This window comes from Sphaerodactylus townsendi, linkage group LG05 (genome assembly GCF_021028975.2).
Source record: "Sphaerodactylus townsendi isolate TG3544 linkage group LG05, MPM_Stown_v2.3, whole genome shotgun sequence".
Classification (NCBI taxonomy): domain Eukaryota; kingdom Metazoa; phylum Chordata; class Lepidosauria; order Squamata; family Sphaerodactylidae; genus Sphaerodactylus; species Sphaerodactylus townsendi.
In genome coordinates, this window is record NC_059429.1 from 372,081 (window position 1) to 385,140 (window position 13,060).

General features: G+C 47.3%; 1 protein-coding gene across 1 annotated transcript in view; it reads left to right on the forward strand.

Moving 5' to 3' along the window:
• Positions 1–424: 424 nt before the first annotated feature.
• Positions 425–13,060, forward strand: part of KISS1R (KISS1 receptor) — a 37,757-nt gene continuing 25,121 nt past the window's right edge. The window contains exons 1-5 of the mRNA XM_048496463.1: positions 425–618; positions 5,567–5,696; positions 8,472–8,739; positions 8,835–9,068; positions 9,775–9,899. Of these exons, the coding sequence (XP_048352420.1) occupies positions 425–618; positions 5,567–5,696; positions 8,472–8,739; positions 8,835–9,068; positions 9,775–9,899 (951 nt within the window). The remainder of the gene's footprint in view (positions 619–5,566; positions 5,697–8,471; positions 8,740–8,834; positions 9,069–9,774; positions 9,900–13,060) is intronic.

Here is a 13,060-nt window from a genome sequence, read left to right on the forward strand (position 1 = left end):
CCGCCCTGCTGCCTGCAGGCAAGGATAGAGACCAGTGGCAGCGCGCGGCCGCCGGGAAAGGGCCACGCCAGCTTCGAGCGGGGTGGGCGAAGCCAACCCGATTGCCCAGCGGCCCGCGGTCAATTAGATGCGCCTGCCCTGCCTGCAGGGCGGGCAAGAACCGGCTCAGACTTGCCGACCACCGAGCGCCCGCCCAGCTCAATGGGGTGGCGAGGAGGAAGCCAGCGGTGCGGCAGATGGCAGCGGGCAATTATTAGCGCTCGCCCTGCTGCCTGGCGGGCAAGAAGGATGAAGCGGCTCATTTTCGCCATCCGCCGGGGCATATACCCACTCAATGGGGTGGGCGAGGAAACCTACAGCGTGGCCGGCGTCCGCCCAGGCAATTGGTGCGCACCAGCCCTGCTGCCTGCAGGGTGGGCAGGAGATGAAACTGAAACCGGCCTGCGCCATCTGCCGGAAGATTACACCCGCTAGCGAGGCGGTGAAGAAAGCCAGCGGCACAGCCCAGCCGTCTGCGGGAGGTGGATGCGCCAGCCCTGCTGCCTGCAGGGCAGGCAAGAATGAAGCTGGCTCGGCCTGCGCCATCCATGAGAAAGTGCCCACCCACATGGGGGGCGGGTGAGAGGAAGCCGAAGGCACGGCTAACCGTCTGCGGGAAGTTGGTGCGCCCGCCCTGCTGCCTGCAGGGCAGGCAAGGATGAAGCCGGCGGCTCGGCTCATGGAGCCGCAGTGCAAGGGCAGAAGAGCCGCATGCGGCTCTCGAGCCGCAGGTTCCCTACCCCTGTTGTTGTGGTAAGAAACTGGACAAGATTAGCGTTTTCGGCCTCCTCTGGCGAATGTCTTCCTTTGTGCTGATGTTTGATAAATGGGGGGTGGGGGGAGGGCAAGGAGATTGTAAGCCCCTTTAAGTCTCCTACAGGAGAGAAAGGGGGATATAAATCCAAGCTCCTCCTCCTCCTCCTCCTCCTCCTCCTCCTCGTCTTCTTCTTCTTCTTCTTCTTCTTCTTCTTCTTCTTCTTCTTCTTCTCCTCTACAGACTGCTCACTGACCTCTTAGAAACAATGCCTCATTCCTTTTGGAGTGCCTCCAGTAGATATCAAGAATCTGTCACAAACTTTAGAAAGTTCCATTCAAGATGAGATAGAAAACAGTGCCTCCTTAACCTAAAACTCCAAGACAGAAACATCTGTGGATACCAAGAGACAAAATTCTGCAAGGTCAGCTCCTGAGGAGGATAGAGCTATTACATGTTTTGTTTCTGCATCTGTTCTTCCCAGTCTTTTCCTTCAAGCCCACGGTGACCTCCGACTGACGCTTTGAGCGCCAAGACAAAGCCAGCACTGTTTGTTTGTCTGCTTAAATCACAGAGTTCAGTGATGAATTTGGCACAGGGTTTAATGGACTTTGCTGTAAACAGATCAAGCATGAAAACATGTGGGGGTAGGTGGCACACTAAAGAGCTGGGGCTGAACACAGGCCCTTGCGTGCTTATGCGCCAACTCCCAAGTAACTCCACAAGTCCTGCACAGTCTCATAGAATCATAGAACCAGAGAGTTGGAAGAGACCTCAAGGGCCATCCAGCCCAACCCCCTGCCATGCAGGAACACACAATCAAAGCACTCCTCCACAGAAGGAGACTTCACCACCCTCTGAGGCAGCACATTCCACTGTCACCAATGGTGGACAATATTTCCCAGCTGCCATCAAATTACTAGAGTCTCAATTACTCCTGCAAGCCTTTTATGGAGCTCCATTATGGATTTACGATCTCAAAGCTGAGCTCGAAATGATTCAGTCCTATTTCATTCGTCATCTTCTTGGCATTCCAAAATGTGTTGCTTATTTTGCCCTTTGTTATGAACTCGGCCTAACATTGGTGGAGACAAAAATATTAATGCTTAGCATTAGATTCTGGCTCCATCTCCATTACAGGGCTAAACCAAAGAGCCTTATATGCCATATGTTGTCGGACTCTTTTCAATTAACATGGTATAAGCAAATAACAAAAAAAGATAATATCTCTTTGGACTCCTTAGGCAACTCAAACAAACACTACATATTTGCAAATAATAAAGCAAAGACTAGTTGATATGGAGAAACAATTAATCTACGCCCAGGCAATGAGACCTTGTTGCCTATTGGCATTCGACCTCTCTTCAGATCAAGGGCACCTTCTAGCATATTTTTCAAACCTTCACTCCCCACATACCCGGTGAGTTTTTATGCAAAAGCCAGATTTAATATTCTTCCATTGGCCACCTGCAAGGGAAGACTTGCAAATATTCCGTACAGTGAGCGAATTTGTCCACGTTTGCAGGGACACCGAGCATGTCCTGCTACACTGCAGCTTTTATACATTCCAAAGAGACGTTCATATAACCTCATCTGAATGAAGTCCTCCAGACTTCTGTCAAAGGGAAAGTTATACACTTACTCTGTGATAAGAACGCCCAGATCACTACAGACTTTGCCGCGTTTCTAGTAAAGGCATTGACGATCCGAAACCTTACAGTCACTTCTGATTAATTTTATGGATAATCAGTGTAACTTGTTTTAACATTTTCTTTTTCCCTACCTACATTGACCCATGCAGGTAGTTTTATTTATTTCTATTTCTATTTTGTTGTTTAATTAATTAAAAATTAATTGTTAATTTTAAAAAATTCCACTGTTGAACAGCCCTTACTGTCAGGAAGTTTTTCCTGATGTTTAGGTGGAATCTCTTTTCCTTCATCTTGAACCCATGACTCCTGATCCTAGTCTCTGGAGCAGCAGAGAACAAGCTTGCTCCCTCTTCGACATGGAATCCCTTCAGATATCTAAACATGGCTATCATGTCACCTCTTAACCTTCTCTTCACCAAACTAAACATCCCCAGCTCCCTAAGTCTCTCCTGATAGGGCATGGACTCCAGTCCTTCCACCATTTCGGTTGACCTCCTCTGGAGTCATTCCAGCCTTCTTGAATTGCAGTGCCCACAACTGTACACAGTATTCCAGGTGGGGTCAAACCCAATGCAGAATAGAGAGGTACAATTGCATCCCTCGATCTAGACGCTATACTCCTATTGATACAGCCCAGAATCGTATTGGCTTTCTTGGCTACCACATCACACTGCTGACTCATGTTCGGTTTGTGGTCTACTAAGAGTCCCAGATCCCTTTTGCATGCAGTGTTGTCAAGCCAGGTGTCCCCCATCCTATATCTGAGCATTTCATTTTTTTCTGCCTAAGCACTTTAGCTGTGTTGAAATTCATTTTGTTGGCTTTGGCCCAGCTCTCTAATCTGCCCAGTTCATTTTGAATTCTGACTCTGTCCTCTGGGGTATTAGCAACCCCTTCTAATTTGGTGTCATCTGCAAATTTGACTAGCATGCCCTCTATTCCATCATCCAAGTCGTTGATAAAAATATTGAATAGCACTGGGCCCAGGACAGATCCCGGTGACACCCCACTAGTCACTTCTCTCCAGGATGAAGATGAGCCATTCATAAGCACCCTTTGAGTTTGGTCAGTCAACCAATTGCAAATCCACCTAATGGTAGCATTGTCTAGTCCACATTTCATTAACTTACTTGAAAGAATATTATGGGCACTAACTTACTTCACTAACTTGAAAGAATATTGTGGGGCACCTGGTCAAAAATTTTACCAAAACCAAAGTGTCCACAGCATCCCCTTCGTCTGCCCAGCTCGTCACTCTATCAAAAAAAGAGATAAGATTGGTCTGGCATGACTTGTTTTCAGAAACCCATGCTGACCTTTTGTAATCACAGCATTCCCTTCTAAGGAGGAGGAGCAGCAGTGGCGTGGTGGTTAAGAGCAAGTGTACTCTAATCTGGAGGAACCGGGTGATTCCCTGCTCTGCAGCCTGACCTGTGGAGGTGTCAATTCCCTGCTCAGACAATAAAACGCTTGTAGGTTTTCAAGGATTTTATTGAAGACGCATGAGAGGCAGAAGAAGACAGTTCTGGTGAAAAGGCGCCAAACAGTTGATAATATGGATAGCATAATCCCCATCCCCACATGGGAACAGAGAGAGTTAGAAGTGTCCAGCCTGGAAGCCTTTCCCAGACGCAGAACTCCAAGGCCAGCACTGTTGATAGCAAGGCACCAGCAAAAGCAAAAGCACTCCCAGACATTTCCCCCTTCTAACAAGAACATTCTGACAGGAGGCTTATCTGGGGAATTCAGATTCACCTGTAGCCAGGTGTTCCTGCACTACATCTTTATTCTGTGCTGAATTTCTCTTACTGTATCTTCTGTTTCATTTTCCCCTGGATGAGCACCATTTCCTTTTTGGGAAAAGACAAGTGGGCAAAGAAGGTGTTGAGTAGTTCTGCATTTTCTCCATCCCCTGTTAGCATTCTCCGTCCCCTGTTGCCATCTTCTCCATGCAGTGACTCTATCCTATCATTTTTCTTCCTTTTGCTACGGAAATAACCAAAAAAGCCTTTTTTATTGTTTTTAACCTCTCTGGCAAGCCTCAGCTCATTGTGAGCTTTAGATTTTCTGACTTTCTCCCTACACATCCTGGTTATTTGATTGAATTCCTCTTTCCCCCTCTTTTCCATTTCCTGTACATGTCCTATTAAAATCTTAGTTGAAAGTTCTTTAGACAGTCATCCTGGTTTCCTGAGACCCCTCCCATTTTTCCTCCTCATTGGAACTGTTTGAAATTGTGCCCTCAAGATATCACTTTTAAGAAACTCCCAGCCATCATGAGTTCCCCCTTCTCTTTTAGTATTTTTGACCACGGGATCGCACCAGTAGATTCCTAAGCTTACTGAAATCTGCTTTCTTAAAGTCTAGAATGTGTGTATGACTACGCTTAGCATCCCTTTTCCACTGTAAAACAAACTCCAGGAGAACATTATCACTCCCACCTAAGGATCCTTCCACTCCACTAATCAGGCCATCATTATGGGTTAGGAGCAGATCTAAAATAGCCATTCCCCTTGTTGCTTCTTCCACCTTCTGGACCATGAAATTGTCTGCAAGGCAAGTGAGAAATTTGTTGTACTTGATTGTCGTGAGAAAGTTTGACTCCCAACAAATATCAGGATAATTGAAATCTCCCATTACTACTACTTCTTTCCTTTCTGAAAGTTTGGTCATCTGTTCCACTTCCAAGAATGCATCATCCATCTCTTCAGACTGGCAAGTGTTGTCTGATAGGCATCAGACACTTGGTATCCTTCACATCTACACAATCAGTGATACCTTTATTACAGAGACTTGATATTATTGTTTTTGGGATCCCCTGTGGGTATGTATTATTTTGCTGTTATTTATAATATGTATACTTGATTGTTGATTAAGAGTGGAGGTGGAGTCAACCCCAAAATGGTCCCATGTCTTCAGTCCCACAGTGAAGATTCTTGTGCTGTGGTGGCAGCTGCTGCCAGAACAAGAGGTTAAGAAATCTGCACAGTCCATCAGAAGCCTTCCTGACCAAAAGCCCTAGCTGGCCTCCCCCACTTCTTAAAAACACTTGGTGGGTGCCAGAAAAGGAGCCTTGAGTGCCATGGAGCCACGGGCACCCTGTTGTGAACCTCTACCTTAGACTGGAGTTAAAGGCCCTTTACCAAAATGGACTCTTGAGCGTCTCTACTGACACTTTCTGTGGAATGAGAGAAGTGTTGGAAAGTCCATTTCTCAAGGCGGGGGCCACCATAGAGAACAAGCTGGTATGGGTAACTGTTGGGCTTACTCTTGAGCAAAGCTTTTGCATAGGAATGTAAGCAAGAGGCAATCTTGCAGATAACTGGATCCAAAGGGCTTTGGAGCTGATCCCCAGGACCTTGAACCGGACTCAGTAACCAATGGAGGGAATGTAGAAAAGTGAGTTGTATGTGCTCTGCCTAGCTCCCAATTCTTAAAAATTGTATACTAGCTGGAGGTTGGCTGTTGGGGGCTTTTCAGGCTGTTTGACTGTGGTCTGGTAGTTTTAGCTCCTAATGTTTTGTCAGCATCTATAACCGACATAGGCTAGGAGCTACAACTTGAAAAATGGCCACATACCTAGTGCATACCACTGATCCTAGGCAACGTTGGGTCCTTACCAGAGCCAGATACAATGTCTACTCTCCAGCCCTGGCACAAGGCCGTTATAGGAATGCTCCCTTGTCGGACAGAGCATGCCCACACTGTCCAGCTCGTATTGAAATGCTGGAACGATATGTTCCAGCATTTCAATACGAGCTGGACAGTTCCATTGCCCAATATGGAGCTGTTCCATTGCCCAATGGAGCTGTTCCATTGCCCAAAATATGAGTCACTTAGGGAAGCCCTTCTGCCACAGTACATACATAATTGCTCCCCTAAAGCTGATATTGAATTATTTAATAGCAATAATCCTTGGGTGTTAAGGACTACAGCCCAATATCTGCTGCAGGCCCTGCTTGTAAGGAAATCTAATCTGTTCTGTCATTATTATAGTTTTATGATTTTATTTTGATATTTATGCCTAATAAAGGTCTGTTGTTGTTAGGAGTTACAACTACCACACCACAGCCACACAGCCCAGAAGACCCACAACTGCCCATTGATTCCAGCCACAAAATCCTTCAACAACTGGAAGTTCTTCCTCATCTCCCAGGGCCGATGCACACAACAAGGATTACAGCGGCCTCGATTAATGACTCCAAATCAGCCGTCTTCCAGGCTGAATGAGGAATGCACTGGCTTTGCCAGCAGCAACACTAGGTGAGCAAAGGGTCAGCAGAACCCCACTGAAGGGGAGGAGCCAGGTGCCCTTCAAGAGCTCTGCTTTTCCTGCCAGCATCACCCCCTCTTGTCAGGGTTCAGTTTCTGCTTGCCCTCCCTTAGCCATTTAACCACAGCAGTCGGTCTGGCAGTGGCTCAGACTCTGTACAGTCTCACAGTAGAATCTGGACACAGAGCTGGGTGTCATCAGCATATAGATGACAGAGAGTCTTAAAATGATTCATTCGTTGTCCAAAAGGCTTGAATAGCATGGAGCATAAGACTGTGCCAAACGGGACTCCCTCTTCCACAGATGACTATCAGCCTCCAACAACAGCTCTATCCCGCTGCTCCTGTTTTCTCCCAGTGGTTGAGCTGAAAGGGGTTCATGAGGTACCTTTTTAGATTCAGGAAATGGTCGGCGGAGGGGGAGACCGCAGAGTCTCCATGCTGTCGACTTTGCAACCAGCCTGGTGACAGCTAACTTTGCATCTAAACTACACATCTGTGGGAAGTTGATCCGCTCATAAATCCCCACAATCGTGAATGTCACATCAAATGGCTGCTGGTGGTGCCTGGCTGGTTGGCTCACAGATGGATTACCTGTCTGCAGCAAGAGCTTGTTTGATAGTGGCCCCTGCCAGGTAGAGCTCTCTACCAGATTACCTCTGACTCCTGAGGGTCTTTCTACATTCTGTAGGGTCTACAAGATGGGGTTGTTCCATCAGGTGTTCTACTGAGGCTAGTTTTCTACCACCTGTTAGCAGTCTTACCTGTTTTTGACATCAGTCAGGGATGTTGGCAAATGGCCACGCTTTAGCCTGGTTTCAATAGTGTTATATTGGTATAATGTTATAGCAGATTCCTTGAATTCCCAGCTTGGCTTAAAAAAAACAAACCCTATTTCTCCAGCCCCTTTTTTGCATTGATATACAGGGAAAGGCACAGCTCAGCATTAGAAAGGGCTAGAAACAAGAAGGAAAAAAAAACTCAGGGGACTGGAGATACACATTTGCTATAATGTAATGACATTCCAGATTTTTTTTAAAAAAAGCTTGAAAAAGACCCTCCTGTGGGTGGGGAGGGGAGTAGGGCTGCCCCCAAGGGACTGAGCCATGGACTTCAGCTCCATGGAAGCCCCTTTGCTGCTGCACTGTATTCACCATAATAATCAAGGCAGGTGTACAACAGGTACAGACAAAAGTAATTACACCAATGCATACTTTGTGAGTAATATCTTAACCAATTATACATTAAAATATGATTCTGTCTTTGTTTCCTGGTAACAACTCCAGATGTTCTCAAAATCGCCCGGCATTATAAAAACTCCACATTTAGTTATATTTTGAGACTCTTTCTCAAGCCAATCTGTAATGTTTAAATTCAAATATCAATACATATAAATTAAATTCATGACACTTGTTCTTACAGTTTTCAAAATCAAAAGCCCCGTCCCACATGCACTGACATCACACATGCAAGGTTCTTCTTTCTTTTTCTCCTCTAGAAGTAAACTTGTTTTTCTAAAGCTATTCAAAAATAAAATACTCATATTGCTCAATTATACCATTTAACATGAGCATTGAATAATAAAACTTATAAATGTGCTAATTCACCTGTACAACCCCCAACATTTATTCCAATTTTCACTCAAAAGGCTCTTCTTCTGTAGAAAAACAAAACAAGCTGGCTCCGCCAGCCCACCCCACCCCAGGGGCAGCCGCTCTCCGTTCCCGCCCCGCCCCCTCCTTGCACCTGGCCAGGTGCCGCCCCCGGCCAGCGGCGAGGGGGGTCTTGCCGACGGCGGAGGGGAGCCTCCCCCTGGCAGGAGCGCGGAGGCGACGGCGGCGCGCCCGGGCAGCAAGCGGAATCTCCGAGGAAGAGGAGAACCCCTGCAAGAGTTTCTGGCCGACCGGAGGCCACCCAAGGCAACTTTCCGCGGCCTGTTGGGCGGGAATCCGCGGAGCTTTGGACCCTGCGGGACCGGCCGCCGGCCTCGGGAGCTGTCCCCGGTCCTGAAGGGGGGCTTCGGTAAGACCTTCGCGGGTGCGGGAGGCGAGGCCAACGGAGTGTGGGAGCCCCCAGAGGTGCCCCCAGGCAGGGCTCCAGCATGCTGGGCGAGGCAGCCTCAGCAGAGGCCAACGGGTCTCTGGAGGTCCTGAATGGCTCGGCGTGCCTGGCAGGGTTGCTGCCCTGTGCCAACGGTTCAGAGCCGCGAAGCCCCCCGCGCCTGGTCGACGCCTGGCTGGTGCCCCTCTTCTTCGCTCTGCTGATGGTGGTGGGGCTGGCCGGCAACTCCTTGGTGATCTACGTCATTAGCAAGCACAAGCACATGAAGACGGCCACTAACTTCTACATCGGTGAGATGGGCCAGGGGCAGGGAGGGGGCTGGGGTGTGTGGGGCAAGGATGGGAAGCATTGTCAGTGCTTGGTTTTGGGGTGGCATCCTGGAGTGAAATCTGACTGGGATGGCCCAAGCACTTGCCACACCTTAGAGACCACTCCCCTCCCCCCCCTGCCCATATGAAGGAATGGCAAGAAGTTGACTCCAGTTCCTCCCAGTTGCCAGGCACCTGCTGCACTCTTCCCTCTCTGGCATAGGGGCAAGAGATGAACAAAAGATCTGGCCATTCCCCTGCCCCAGGCTGGAGGGAGGGAGGGAGGAAAAAAGCAGCCCCCCCCCCTCAACTGCCCACTGGAGCCAAGGGGTAACCTCCTCCTGGGTTGCTCTTGTTCTGGCAGACCTGGATGCCCTGGGCAGGCACAGAGCTGGTTGGCGCATACCCCTGGCACCCAAGATTATCATCTAGGGCTGCCCACAGACGGCTCAGGAGCACCGTGATGCCATCTTGTTAACCAGGAGATCCCAGTTTGACCTTTGCAGAGCCAGCAAGAAGAAATTTAACTGATGTCACCAAAGTGGAGGAGTGGGGGTGATCAGCATGGTGACTATCAGAGTAGACAGTGGACAGTCTGAGCCTCATGTATCCTTGTAAACACTTAATTAGCCCCGCACCAGTTTGGCAGAGCAAACGGAAAACTGCTTTGTTCTCTTCTGCCCAACAGCTAATCTGGCTGCCACAGACATCATCTTTTTGGTTTGCTGTGTCCCCTTCACTGCTGTGCTTTACCCACTCCCAAGCTGGATTTTTGGAGAATTTATGTGTAAATTTGTCAACTACATCCAACAGGTGAGTTCCTCACTATCTGGGGCTGATCTATTTTTTTTTTTAAGTGATGATTTTTCCACTGGAGGCAAAGCAACATTTGGGGCAGATTCAAATAGATCTGACCATTTCCCACCTCTGGCAAATTAGAAAATGAGATTTCCCAGTTTGAAACAAATGATTTCCTTTTCCGGGTTTGGATGGGGGTGAGGCCGGAACACTGACCTCAAACTGTCTCAACCCTAGACTTGTTCAATGAAAGGAATCAGTACTTGAGAAGCAGAATCCTTATTTACTGATGACGAGTGCAGGAAAGAGAATGACTATATTGTCTGAACTGAATACAAAGCAAACACAAAGGGTTATCTCTCCCAGCAGAGACACATCAGACCCCCCCCCCTTCCTTCTCCAAAGGTGAGAAGACACACACACGCTCATGCACGAGCATTACCTCCCAGGGGGACATATGGGGCAAATGTCTCCAAAAGATGCCATTTTGTCATGTGGGGGCGAAAAATTGCCCCCCCCCACCCCTCCTCCTTCCCCACAGGTCCCGCATGGCCCACCTCTCTATGGATAAGAACATAAGAACAAGCCAGCTGGATCAGACCAGAGTCCATCTAGTCCAGCACTCTGCTACTCGCAGTGGCCCACCAGGTGCCTTTGGGAGCTCACCTGCAGGATGTGAAAGCAATGGCCTTCTGCTGCTGCTGCTGCTCCTGAGCACCTGGTCTGCTAAGGCATTTGCAACCTCAGATCAAGGAGGATCAAGATTGGCAGCCATAGATCGACTTCTCCTCCATAAATCTGTCCAAGCCCTTTTTAAAACTATCTAGGTTAGTGGCCATCACCACCTCCTGTGGCAGCATTTTCCAAACACCAATCACACGTTGAGTGAAGAAGTGTTTCCTTTTATTAGTCCTAATTCTTCCCCCCAGCATTTTCAATGTATGCTCCCTGGTTCTAGTATTGTGAGAAAGAGAGAAAAATTTCTCTCTGTCAACATTTTCTAGCCCATGCATAATTTTACAGACTTCAATCATATCCCCCCTCAGACATCTCCTCTCCAAACTAAAGAGTCCCAAACGCTGCAGCCTCTCCTCATAAGGAAGGTGCTCCAATCCTTCAATCATCCTCGTTGTCCTTCTCTGCACTTTTTCTATCTCTTCAATGTCCTTTTTGAGATGTGGCTACCAGAACTGAACACAGTACTCCAAGTGCAGTTGCACCACAGTTTTATATAAGGGCATGACAATCCTTGCAGTTTTATTATCAACTCCTTTCCTAATGATCCCCAGCATAGAGCTCTGGTTCTTTCTACAGCTGCCATGTACTGAGTTGACATTCCTACGGGAACTATAAACTAAGACGCCTGTAAATCCCTTTCCTGGTCTTGTGGTCGATAGCACAGACCCTTGTAGTGTGTATGTGAAGTTTTGGATTTTTCGCCCCCACGCGTATCACTTTGCATTTTGCTACATTGAACTGCATTTGCCATTTCTTAGCCCACTCACCTAATTTATCAAGGTTCGCTTGGAGCTCTTCGCAATCCTTTGTGGTTCTCACCCAATTCTATATAATTTGGTATCATCTGCAAACTTTGCTACTACGCTACCCACCCCTACTTCTAGGTCATTTATGAATAGGTTAAAGAGCAATTGGTCCCAAAACTGATCCCTGGGGGATGTCACTCCTCTACATCTCTCCATTGTGAGAACTTCCCACGAGCCCACCCCTTTGCTTCCTGTTCCTCAACCAGTTTTAACCATAGGAGGACTTCCCCTTTTATTCCTTCATTGCTGAGTTTTCTCAACAGTCTCTGGTGAGGAACTTTATCAAAAGCCTTTTGGAAATCCAAGTAGACAATGTCCACTGGTTCCCCCTTATCCACATGCCTGTTTACACCCTCAAAGAACTCTAGTAAGTTTGTAAGACAGACTTTGTTCTCTGCAAAAAGCCATGCTGACTCTTCTCTGTGCAGGTCTTGCATATTCTACAGATTTTACAATTTTATCTTTAATGATAGATTCTCAGCCTATTTTTACCAGGAACTGATGTCAAACTGACTGGCCTGTAATACTCTGGGTCCCCCCTAGACCCTTTCTTAAAGATTGGTGTGATATCCCAGTCTTCAGGGATGGGAGGCAGACTCAGGGGACAAGTTGTATATTAAAGGGAGAAGATCAGCAATTTCATGCTTGAGCTCTTTTAAGAACTCTTGGATGAATGCAATCTAAAGCTGGGATTTGGTAGCATTTAGTTTATCAATAGCTTCCAGAACTTCTTCCTTGTTCACCACTATCTTCGGCCTAGTTCCCTCGGATTCACCTCCCAGCTCTGCCCAGGTGCAGGAATTTTCCTCACCTCCTCTTGGGTGAAGAGAGATACAAAGAATTCATTCAGCTTTTCTGCAATCTCCCTGTCATCTTTTAGCACACCTTTTGTTCCTTTGTCATCTAATGGGCCTACCGCTTCCCTAGCTGGCTTCCTGCTTTGGATGTACTTGAAGAACTGTTTGTTGCTGGTTGTGATGTTCGCAGCCATGCATTCGGCATAATCCTTTTTTTTGCCTCCCCTTACTTGCTTCTCTTCTTTGCCACCATTTGTGTGTTCTCTCTGGTATTCTTCTATCAGTTAAGTTGAACTTCCATTTTCTAAAAGACATCTTTTTTTTCCCCACACTCCCTCAACCTCCCTTGTTAACCATGGTGGCTTTCTTTTGGACTGTTTCGCTGCCTTTCTTAACCTGTGGGAACACATTCCAGCTGAGCTTGTATATCTGTAAGTTTTACATAACCTCCAAGCCCCTTGGACAGTTTTGACTCTCTTGGTTTTCCCTTTCAGCTTCCTGCGCACTATCCCCCTCATCTTTGAGAAATTTCCCTTTCTGAAGGCAAATGTAACTACATTAGTAGTTGTCACTTGTTCACATGCAGAGATACTGAATCTGACAGCATTGTGGTCGCTGTTCCCTATTGGCTCAACAACATTGACTTCCTGCACCAGGTCCTGGGTCCCACATAGAATTAGATCTAGGATCACCTCTCCCCTGGTTGGTTCTACAACCATCTGCTCTAAGCCACAGTCATTTAGCATATCCAGGAATGTTCTCTCCTTACTATGATCTGAACATGCATTTTTCCAGGTTACATGGGGATAGTTATAATCGCCCATTACCACTACAT